The 12235-nt window shown below is 36.5% G+C and overlaps 1 protein-coding gene across 10 annotated transcripts in view; it reads left to right on the forward strand.

Annotated features, from left to right (window-relative positions):
• Window positions 1-11560, forward strand: part of NCOA2 (nuclear receptor coactivator 2) — a 361814-nt gene extending 350254 nt beyond the window's left edge. For all 10 annotated transcript variants that reach the window (XM_074207060.1, XM_074207059.1, XM_074207058.1 and 7 more), the window contains one exon: window positions 10458-11560. In XM_074207060.1, the coding sequence (XP_074063161.1) occupies window positions 10458-10469 (12 nt within the window). In that variant the 3' untranslated portion in view covers window positions 10470-11560. The remainder of the gene's footprint in view (window positions 1-10457) is intronic.
• The last annotated feature ends 675 nt before the right edge of the window (window positions 11561-12235 follow it).

Consider the following 12235-nt stretch of genomic DNA (forward strand, 5'->3'; position numbering starts at 1 on the left):
GTATGATGAAGAGTAAAATGAACTAAATATGAGAAAAATTTATACAATATTACAAAAAATTATACAAATTTATACAGTATTATAAAAATTTAGACAATATTTACAAACACTTTTAAAGATTCTCTATCCAGATAGAGAACTGATGATTTCAGAGTGCAGACTGAAGTATATTTTTCTTTTTTTTTTTTTCTTTGTTAATGACTAGGGTGGAAATTTATTTTGTCTGACTAATCACATTTGTGGGAAGTTTTATTTTCCTTGCCTTCTCAGTCAGTGGAACAGGTAGGAAGAAGCAAATTCAGAAATGATAATAGAATAAAACTGAAATTTAAAAAATAAATAAAAGTAGGAAGATCTACCCTTCCCCAAAAACTTATTTTTTTAAAAGAATTGTCTTTAGGGGCAACTAGGTGGCACAGTGGATAGAGTACCAGCCCTGGAGTCAAGAGGACCTGAGTTCAAATCCGGCCTCAGACACTTAATAATTACCTAGCTGTGTGGCCTTGGGCAAGCCACTTAACCCATTTGTCTTGCAAAAACCTAAAAAAAATTGTCTTTAAGCTTCAGAAACAGTTTTTGGGGGCACCATGCTTTATTAGCACATGCTATGATTTTTCCTAAGTTAAGTTTCTAATAAAGGAAGGGAAAGAGAGAGACAACTATTCCTAGATAATTCTCTAAATGTGTTTTGTTTATGCCCTTCAAATACTCTCTATGTATTGTATGTATTATACATGCCCATATAACTTTTGGTCCTGACTTATGATTTCATCTGTAATAGGAACCTTTTCCACTGATGCAGATCAGTAATTACTTTTTAACTTGGAATCTTCGAGAGTTGGCTGTGATACACCATGGTCACACAGCTATTATTTATGTGTCAGAAGCAGAGTGAAGACCCAATGTCTTCCTGACTATGTCCAGTCATTATACCTTTCACTATCTATATACCTGCATCCACATAAATATGTATATTGTTATTATAATTACATATAAATAAATATTTTTCCTACTCTATTCTGATGTCTTATGATGATGTGGATGTGAAACTGAGTGCTCATGCCAAAATATAGCCTTCTGTAGACCCTACAGGAAGGGATCCTCCTAACTAACTTTAGTGAGGATCATCAGTGTGACTTAAGGTCATCGGTTTTTGAGATGTAGCAACTCTTTCAATTTGTCTTTTAAATAATAGGGGATTTCAGTATTCTCTTGGTCAAGAGAGTATACCCATATTAGCAAAGGCACACATGTGTGATTAAATATGCACATATAACCATTCTGATGCGTAACTTCAGTCTTTGGGAGGCAGCATAGTGAAAAGATAGTAAGTCAAATTTGGAGATAGGAAAACATGAGTTCTCATTCTTACCTTGCTTCTGACACTTTAAAACTATGTTACTATGGGCAAATAAGAATCTCTGAGCTTCACTTTACTCATACGGAAAAGAAGAACAGGAAAAAGCACCTTCTCTTCAGGTTGGCATGAGGCTATTATCTCTCATGAAGAGATGACACTTCTCAACAAGGCAAATCCTACTAATTCTTATTCCAGTCCCATTTTGCTGAAACAGATTGCCCTCTTTATCATTCTTACACTCTCCAGGCCTCAGTCTCTGTCTAACCATTATATTCCTTCCCTGTGGCCTAAAATATATATATAGATGTAGATATATAGATATAGATAGATATATGTGTGTGTGTGTATATATATATGTATGTATGTATATATGTATGTATGTATGTATCCTCATTTGATCCCACCATTCCTGCTAGCTATTGTCCTGTATCTCTTCCATTTCTTGGCTAACCTCAAGAAAGACATCTACAGTTAATATACCTACTTCTTCTCTCACTTTTGAACCCTCTAAAAATCTGGCATTCAGCTTCATCATTCCACCAAAACTGCCCTCTCCAGTTACCAGTTATCCCTTAGTTGTCAAATATAATTGCCTTTTCTTAATCTTCCTCCTTGACCTCTCTGCAGACTTTGACATTTTATCACTCTCTTCTCAATATTCTGTCCAGACACTAAACTAGTCACTGGGATACAAATACAAGCAAAAAAAGAATGACAAACCCTGCCCTCAAGAATCTTATGTTATTAGTAAATGTCCTTCAGTTGGAGAATGGCTCAGCAAACTGTGGTATCTGTATGTCATGGAACACTATTGTTCTATTAGAAACCAGGAGGGATGGGAGTTCAGGGAAGCCTGGAGGAATTTGCATGAACTGATGATGAGTGAGATGAGTAGAACCAAAGCTGTACACCCTAACAGCAACATGGGGGTGATGATCAACTTTGATGAACTCACTCATTCCATCAGTGCAACAATCAGGGACAATTTGGGGCTATCTGCAATGGAGAATACCATCTGTATCCAGAGAAAGAACTGTGGAGTTTGAACAAAGACCAAGGACAATTACCTTTAATTTAGGGGAAAAAAAACTGATACCTTATTGTCTGAACTTGCTATCTCTTATACTTTGTGTTTCTTCCTTAAGGATATAATTTCTCTCTCAACACATTCAATTTGGATCAATGTATACCATGGAAATAATGTAAAGGCTCGCAAATTGCCTTCTGTGACAGGTAGAGGGAGGGAGGTAAGATTAGGGGGAAAATTGTAAAACTCAAAATAAATAAAACCTTTAAAAAAAATCTTACATTCTAATTAAGGAAGAAAATGCATAAGCAGGGGCAGCTAGGTGGTGCAGTGGATAGAGCGCCAGCCCTGGAGTCGGAGGACCTGAGTTCAAATCCGGCCTCAGACACTTAATAATGACCTAATTGTATGATCTTGGGCAAGTAAGTCACTTAACCCCATTGCCTTGCAAAAAGAATAATTCTGACTGTGTGTGTCTCTCTCTGTCTCTCTCTGTCTGTCTTGTCTGTCTGTCTATCTGTGTCTCTCTCTCTCTCTCTCTCTCTCTCTCTCTCTCTCTCTCTCTCTCTCTCTCTTTTCCATGACAATACTCATTAATGAGCCCTATGGTTCTCCCATTACTTCCAGGAGCAAGTATAAATTCTTCTGTTTGGCATTTTAAAGCTCTATATAACCTCACCCTTCCTATCTTTCCAGTCTTATCATATTTTACTCCCTTCCCTCAACACACTGTAATCCAACACTAGCCTCTTTGATATTCCTCCTACACACAAGCTCCCATCTCCAGCCTCCAATAATCTCCCCTCATTAACATGCCCTTTAATTTTCTGGAGTCATACCTTCACCTGGTTTTCTTCCTACATATCTGATTACTCAGCCTTCTCTTTTACTGGAATTTCTTCCAGATTATGGCTTTTAAGTGTACGTATCTCTCAGACATCCTAGATCCTTTTCATCCCCTCTACTACTTCACTTGAAGATTTCATCAGTTCCTATGAATTTAATTATCCTCTTTATGCTGATGATTCTCAGATCTACCTATCATGTCCTAAACTTTCTATTGAACTCCAATTTCCTATCTCCCAACTACTTTTCAGTCTCAAGCTGGATGTTTAAGACATTAAACTCAATATATCCAAAATGAAACTTGTATTTTTCTATCTAAATCCTCCCCTTTGCCTTATGTGTGTCAAATTCATCCTGAAATCTAAAAAATGCTAAAACTATTCATTCAAATAAATATTTAAATATTTTTAAAAATGTAGAGAGCTATAGAGGACACCATTGGTTCTCCACTCCTCATACATCCAGTCTATTGCCAGGGCCTTTCATTTTTTTCAGTTTCACATCATTTTTCACTTAATAGTATTTTATTTTTTTATTGCATGTAACAATAATATTCACCATCCATTTTTTTTAGATTTTGATTTCCAAATTTTTCTCTTTCCTTCCTCCCCGCCCCAAGACAGTAAGCAATCTGCTATAGTTAAAAATTTCCATATTAGTTATGTTGGGAAAGAAGAATCAGAACAAAAGGGAAAAACCATGAGAAATAAAAAACATAAACAAATATTAAAAAAATGAAAATTGTTTACTTTGGTCTACATTCAGACTCCATAGTTCTTCCTCTGGATGTGAATGCCATTTCCCATCATAAATCTCTTGGAATAAGGGGAGGCTAGGTGGTGCAATGAATAGAGCACTGACCCTGGAGTCAGAAGTACCTGAGTTCAAATCTGGCCTCAGACACTTAATAATTACCTAGCTGTGTGGCCTTGGGCAAGCCACTTAACCCCATTGCCTTGCAAAACAACAACAATGATGAAAAACCAAAAACAAATAAAGCTCTTGGAATTGCCTTTGATCATTGTAATGCTAAGAGTAAAGTCTTCCTTAGTCCAGTGGTGGAACTCAAATAAATTAACAACCAGTTCTCTTGCCCTAATGATTGTTTTAAGTATACAAGAAAAGAGGCAGCTAGGTGTCACAGTGGATAGAGCATTGGCTCAGGAGTACCTGAGTTCAAATCTGGCCTCAGACACTTAATAATTACCTAGCTGTGTGGCCTTGGGCAAACCACTTAACCCCATTGTCTTGCAAAAACTAAGTATACAAAAAGATACATGGAAAGGTAGTTTAATATTACATGCATGTAATACTCAGATAAGAACAAATAAAGAGGTACACAAAACTAGATTATGTTACATTTTTAACAGTAAGCACCTCTATCCTTATGGAGCAAAAGCAGCCTTGTGATCACAGCAGCCAATGTTGGAATAAATGCAGAATCAGAACTCATTATACCTATTCTTTTTTTCCTTCTACTTCCATGACTTCCAAAATGGGCAATAAGATAACCCTTGAAATCTTTATTTCTATTGATTCCTTGTGTCCCAGCTTCCTATTGGTTTTACCATTCAGTGAACATCAGTGCATTCATAATATCCGGGCCGGGGGTGGGGGGTGGGGGGGTGTTACACTAAGAGAAACAAATGACAGTTTGTCACTCCTGGTTGTTTGGCCCCTTTTCCTTTATGTTATATGTTTGTTTACTGAAGTAACAAAAACGATATCTATCATTCATCAAAGTAAAATGAGTTTTAAGAAATGAATAAATAAATTGACTATCAATTTTTTTTTCACCTATGGACAGAATGAATATTACTATGGACACTTAGAAAATGTGGTTGTGCAAATGAATGTTAAAAAGAGTAAGGAATGTAAATTTGTGATTTCCACATTGGGTGGGTACCCAGGTACCCACCTTAGAGAGAACCCTGATTAGAAGTGCCATTTTAACAACTGATTCACTGAACTCAACATAAACTCAACATAAAATTAAATATCGATTTCACTGCAGTCCACCTTCCATTCAGCCACTTAAGTGATTTTGCTAAAGCATAGTTCCTACCCTGTTATTCCTTTGCTCAAGAAATTCCAGTGGTTCCCCATCAAAAACAAAATGTTTCATTTGACATTCAAAGCCTTTTATAGCCACCTCCTAGTGCTTTTTTTATATTTTATTTCTTTATTTTTTCCAACTACATTCAAAGATAATTTTCAACAATAATTTTTGTTGGAAGGTTTTAAGTTTCACATTTTTCTCCCAACCCTCCCTTCCTCCCCTGTCAGAGAGCAAATTAATATAGGGTCATATAGGTTATACTTTTATAGCCATGTTAAACATATATCCATATTATACCTGTTTAAAAGAAGAATCAAATAAAAAAGGGGGGAAACAGGAGAGAGGGGAAAACAATCTATAATTCAGATTTTTAAAACTGCAAACAGTAAGTTTTGATCAGTATTCAAACTCCATGTTTCCTTCTCTGGATAGGGATTTTCCATCACAAGTCTTGTAGAATTGGCTTTGGTTATTGTACTGCTGAAATGAGCAAGTACACTAGAGTGGATCATCATTCCATGTTGTTGTTCATGTGTACAATGTTCTTCTGGTTCTGCTCACTTCACTCTGCATCAATTCATTCAAGTCTTTCCAGGCTTATTCAAAGTTCTGTCCCTCATAGTTTCTTACAGAGCAATAGTGTTCCATCACATTCATATACCACAATTTGTTTGACCATCCCCTCAATTTCCAATTCTTTACCATTATGAAAAGAGCTGCTGTGAATATTTTGTACATGTGGGTTTTTGACCTTTTTTGTGATCTCTTTGGAATTTCCTCTCCTAGCTTTCAAGTCTTCTCATGCATAACTCCCCACCATCTACTCTGATCCAATGACACTGGCCTCCTGGGTATTGCCTATAGAGACAATCTTATCTCTTGGTTTCAGGCATTTTCTCTGACTTCAGGACTAGTGTGCTCTATCCCAACCCTTCTTAATTTTAGTAATACCTTCTCAATTATTTCCTGTTTTTCCTTGTATAACTTGCTGTGTGTGTGTGTGTGTGTGTGTGTGTGTGTGTGTGTGTGTGTGTGTGTTTGTGCCATTCTTGTTCATATGAGAGTTCCAGACTGGTTTTTGCCTCTTTTTTTGTGTCTCCAGATTTTAGCACAGTTCTTGGCACATTTTTGGCACTTGATAAATTTTTACTGACTGATGATTGAATGACTTATGAATGAAGAATATAATGGACTTTTATGCTTTACTGTAAGGACTGACCTAACTTAACCTAAATAATATTTGGATGTTCAAAACCAAATAAAAATAGAATATTATTTCATATTTGCCTTCATAGGTTGTAAATTAAACACAGATCTTAAACACTGAAGCATTCTGTAGTGGTTATAGTCATTTTTCCTGGCATCTCTTCAGCCTTTCCTCTCATGTTTTTCAATCAACCTGGGGAGGTAAAAAAATTTTTAAAAAATTTAAGTGCTTTATGTTCAGATAACAAGCAGCAACATCTATTCAGTAGTGAAAGTCAGTGTGTGATAGTTTAAAGTGTTGCACCTGGTGTCAAAAAGAATGGGTTCAAAACCTGTAAATTAAGGGACTACCTCAGGAGTTCTTCCCACCTCTGAACCCATGATCTTAGTGACCATGGATTATACTTTAAAGCTTATTTTTGCTTAAGAACTGCTATGAGAACTAATTTAGTTAAACTTTGCTAAGTGCTGTCACCTAGTTTTACCAAAGTCTGGATGATAGCAATCCCTTCTTTTCTTTCATATCTCCTTCCTGACATTCCTTTGTTGATTCTTATAGCTCTGACAATCTCACATTGAAATGCCTTTTGTACCCCTTCCCTCTTCCCCATAAGATATGAACCAAGGCCTCTTAAGTTACTTTGGGCTTGTCATCCTTCTGCTGACATCTGTTGGCAACAGGAATTTTGTTTGGTGATCTTCATCTTCTATATCTTTGAAGCCTAAAAAATTGCTGATGTCAATTTTAGCATTCTATTATTTATTCTAAGTATTACTGAAACAATGAGACTGGATAAAATTAAACCAAATCAATATATGTGTATATAGATTTACAATAGTTAAATTGCTATTTATTTTTAAAAAAGATTCTCCCCCTCCCTGTCCATTTAAAAATGATTTCAACACATTATTGCTTTAAATGACAAGTTATTTTTATGTTTAAAATATAAATTCCACTTATCAAAATTAGTTGTATACCCAGTTATTCATTTTCACTATGTTGGATAAAGAAGCCATATTTGTATTAGTCACCCTAAAATTATCAGATCATTACCCAAGGATTTAAGTGTGTTTTATTATTGATTTATAATAAAAAATTATGTTTTAATTAGTTATAATAAAAGTTTCTTTAACCTTGGCTAATAGCTTGATTACCTTTTGTTCTTGTTTAGGAAATAGAGCAGTAAGTTTTTTATCTACAGTATTGTAGTGAAGAGTGGGGCAGGTCCAGACCTTGATTTTATTGGTATAAGTATTCCTCTTGATGAAATTCCCTTTACCAAGTGTTCAGTAATTTATAGTCCTAAGAGTTAACTGGGGCACTGAAAGTTTTAGTGATTTACCAGGGATCACACAACTGTATGTGACAGAGGTGACATTTGAACCAGGTCCAAGGCCAACTGTATATCCATTCTACCATGCTGCCTCCAAGTGGCTATTAACCAGAAAATTGATGGAAAATAAATATTTTACAGTGGAATCATTTTTTTTAAATGACTACAGAGGGCAGTTAGGTGGCACAGTGGATAGAGCACCGGTCCTGGAGTCAGGAGTACCTGAGTTCAAATCCGGCCTCAGATACTTATTAATTACCTAGCTGTGTGGCCTTGGGCCTAGCCAAAAAAAAACTGACTACAGAATGGAGACTTTTTCCTTTTCACATTTCAGAGAAACATACTTATTGTAGTAATATGACAATAAGGGTTATATCACAGTTCATTGTTATAGTTAGTTCAAACTAATAGTTTCTTAGACCCTTAAAGTAGAAAGTAAGTTTGTAAAATGACATTTAATATTTTGATGGATCTTTTATTTCACTTGGCGAGGGATTTCAGATGTGTTATCTGAATGTTTTTGAGAGAGTTGTAATATGGTTGGGATTATTCTAAATCCCCTTGTGACCACTGTAATTGATAATTATGTCCACAAATTTGTTACATAATTTCAATGGATCTACACTGCAAGGTAATCATTCTACTCCCTAATTGATTAATCTTTCTCCAGAGTAACTTTTTGAAACCCTCTTTTCTCAAACTTCCTGCAGCGGCCTATGACAATAACCTCTCATTTGAGGAAATGATTTCTTGTTTAGTCATTCTCAGTTTGAAAACCATTTGGGATTTCCTTGACAAAGATACTGGAGTGATCTGCTACTTCCTTGTTCTCATTTTACAGATGAGGAAACTAAGGCAAACAGGGTGAAATGACTTGCCCAGGGACACATAGCTAATGCCCAAGGTAACACAGCTAGGTAATTATTAAATGTGTGAGGCCGGATTTGAACTCCCTGACTCCAGGGCCAGTGTTCTATCCACTGTACCACCTAGTCGCCCCTGAGACCAGATTTTAAATCAAAATGAGTTTTCTTGACTCCAGGCCCAGCACTGCATCCACTGTACCCCCTAGCTGCCCCTACTTTTCCTTCACTTCTACTCTGCAAAAATCGTGACCATTTATCAAGAGTTCCCCTTCTCCTCTTATCATTATCTCACACCATTCCCCCACTGACTCCTCCTTAACTCTGACATTAGATCAAGAGATAGTCCTTCTTCTTGCTAAGGCCAGGTTCTACATATTAGCCCTTGATCCCTTCCTGTCTTCCCCAATGATTGTCCTCACTTTCTTTCCCCATTATGTTATAAGCTTCCTGGGGGAGTGGGGACTTTTTTCTTACGTGTATCCCTAAGAAAACAATGCCTGGCACAGAATAGGCATTTAATAAATGTTTTTGGAATTGAATTGAAATATCATTCCCCCTCTCAGTCTCAAATCTTTAGTTAACCTGCAAATGTACCTGTGACTCTCATATCCTTTTTAAAAAACCCTCCTTCTATTCTTTCATCCCTTAAGAAAACTATCTATAAGCAGTGTCTCCACTTTCTCTCCTCTCCCTTGCTTCTAAGAAACCTTCAGTCTGATTTCCATCTTCATTCAACTAAAACAGCTTCAAAGTTAGGAATTTTATCATAATTTCCAAATCTAATGATCTTTTCTCAGTCTTTTTCCTTCTTGACTTCATTGTATCCTTTAACATTATTGTTCACCTTCTCTTGGTTTTATAATGCTGCTCCTTTCTGGTTCTCCCCCTCCCTGTCCAACCATTTTTGCAATCTCCTCTGCTCTGTCTTCAATCCTTTTTCATAATCCTCCAAAGCTCTTTTTTGGATCCTCTTCTCTTTACTGCTCTTATCAGCTCCCATGGGTTCTATTATCATCCTTTTTTTAATATCTCTTTATAGATATTAATTCAGATGTTTATGTCCAGCCCTAATCTTTTTTTGAACAATAGTCCTATATCACCACTTGCCTTTTTTTTTTATTTTTTTAGATTTTTTTTTCAAGGCAATGGGGTTAAGTGGTTTGCCCAAGGCCACATGGCTAGGTAATTATTAAGTGTGTGAGGCCGGATTTGAACTCCCTGACTCCAAGGCTGATGCTCTATCCACTGCGCCACCTAGCTTGCCCTGCCTTTTTTTTTTAATAAGGTAGTTAGTACAGATATGATCTCTTTTTATAGATGAGAAAGCTGCTCCTCAGTAAGCTTATGTGGCATGCTTAGACAGGCATATTTTGAACCAGGTTTTTGTCTCCAAGTCTAAGTGCTCTCTTGATTATACTCTGTTGCCTCAAAACTGCTAAATCTAAAAATAATACTGGAAAAAGTTTCAAGATTAGGATTTTTCCTAGTAGTCACTAGAAACAGGCCTCTTGATTAGCAGATTTTAACCAACCCCATCAGTCAATTTTCTGATTAAATTTTTTATCTTTTGCAATAATCCTTGGACTATTTTGTATTTACATGTTGCTTCTTATGTTAAAGAGCATATAAAGCAGGAAAAACATAGTACAACTCATCCAGATTTTCTGCTATAGTAATCATTTATATTTGTGCAGAACTTGATGACTTTGATTATAAAAAAGTCAGTGATATTTCATGTGTCTTTCTCTCTTTTTTTCAGAAATATTGCTGACCCTGAAGGTTGCTGGTGGCTCTGGCTTTCTTCAGCTACCTGGGCTCTTAACAGTTTGAAGAGCTGGCTGCCTTTGTTTTGATCCAACTGACCTGCAAGCCAGTTTTGTTGGAGCTAGGTCAGCTTCATCAGAACTGCAGACAGAACTCAGCTGATTCCCAAAGTGGAGTCAAAACAGCTGTGGCAGGAGGAGCAGCCTCTTCTCTGACAGTCTGAAGCTCGCGTACAGACATTGCTCAGTCTGTTCACTGCATTCACCTTAGTGCAACTTAGATCTCTCCTGTGAAGTAAATGTTGACAGGCAATTTTCATAACCATGTCAGATTGAATGTATTTAAATGTATGTATTTAAGGAAAACAACCATGCTCTTGTTCTGTTCCTGTTTGGTTCTAGACACTGGTTTCTCACTTGATTTTCCCTGGCTCATCAGTCTGGTGCAAAGAATTGTGGTTTCATTTGAAAAACCACATTTTAAGCTAAAGTCTGCAATTTGGGAAAGAAGCAGGGCAGTCACTGGGGATGGCACTGTATGCACAGAGATGCCTGTTAAGTTGATCAATTTATAAAAGGTCTTAGAAAATAGCTGGACCTTTTTGAAAAGCGCTAAGGCTCCTTCTGGAATGGATTTCCATTCAACAGGCAGCAAAGAGCCTGTGGTCAGGCTCTTGATATTTAGAAGTACTTTCTTTTTTTTTCTACGATAGAAAACCAGCCGTCTCGCAGAAATCATGAAGCCAGAAGAAATGTCTTTATTTTCTCTTCTACTTCCACCTGATCCTACCCAATTAAGTTATCAATGGACTTGATTTAGAGTTTTTTTTTTAATCCACTTAAATTAATATGCATTACTCCTGGCTTTGAGATCTTCTTTATCCCAGAAGGCCCCATCCCCAGACCCCCCCCACCTTTAAGGAAGAAACCAGGTCAGCCCTTTACATGTCATTAGATGTTTGAATAGGCGCCAGCAACCTATTAATCCCATGTCCACCCACTGCTAAATCCTGAATTTCAGAAAATTGGCACAGGCATTGTCTGTGAAATATATTCATTCCTATTCTCAAACTCCCCTGGCCTATGGTATTGGGGGAGATGTGGGGTGGGAGGGTGGGGGGTGGGGTGGGGACAGGGAAGGTAAAAAAACAGTGTGTTCAGAATTTATGGCAGAGATCACTACAAATTTAGCTGTCATCATCATGTGTTTTTATTTTGTTTCTTAGCCATGCTGATTAAGCTGAAGTTTTGTAAGGTACATGAAATCCAGTTTATATGTAAACAAGCAATAATTTAAGTTGAGAACTTAAGCGTTTTAATTGTATGATTTTTTTTGTGAGGTATACATGTTGTGGAATTGATTCAAAATGAGGTACTTCAGTATTAAATTAGAGATCTTCATAGCAATGTGTCTCCTAAAGGTGTTTTGTAAAGGATCCCAATGCCTTGAATAGATCTAATTTGTAGGCTTAAGACTTTTTATTTTCTAAATCTTGTGATTCTGCTCATAAATCATTTATCTAATCTATATGATATGCAGCCACTGTAGGAACCAATTCTTGATTTTTATATGTTTGTAATTCTTTCTTAATAAATCTTAGAGAATCTATGTTACTAAAGCCGACCACTTTTATGGTGGTTTTTTTTGCCCACTGTGGTGCATGAGTAACCTTTTATTATCTAGCTTCAGTTTCTTAGAACTGAATACCAAGAAACTGGAGGCTTTGGGGGAGCTATTTCTTCCCCAATCCCTGACACAAATACTTTCTTATTT

Source organism: Macrotis lagotis, chromosome X (genome assembly GCF_037893015.1).
Source record: "Macrotis lagotis isolate mMagLag1 chromosome X, bilby.v1.9.chrom.fasta, whole genome shotgun sequence".
In the NCBI taxonomy this organism is placed as follows: Eukaryota; Metazoa; Chordata; class Mammalia; order Peramelemorphia; family Peramelidae; genus Macrotis; species Macrotis lagotis.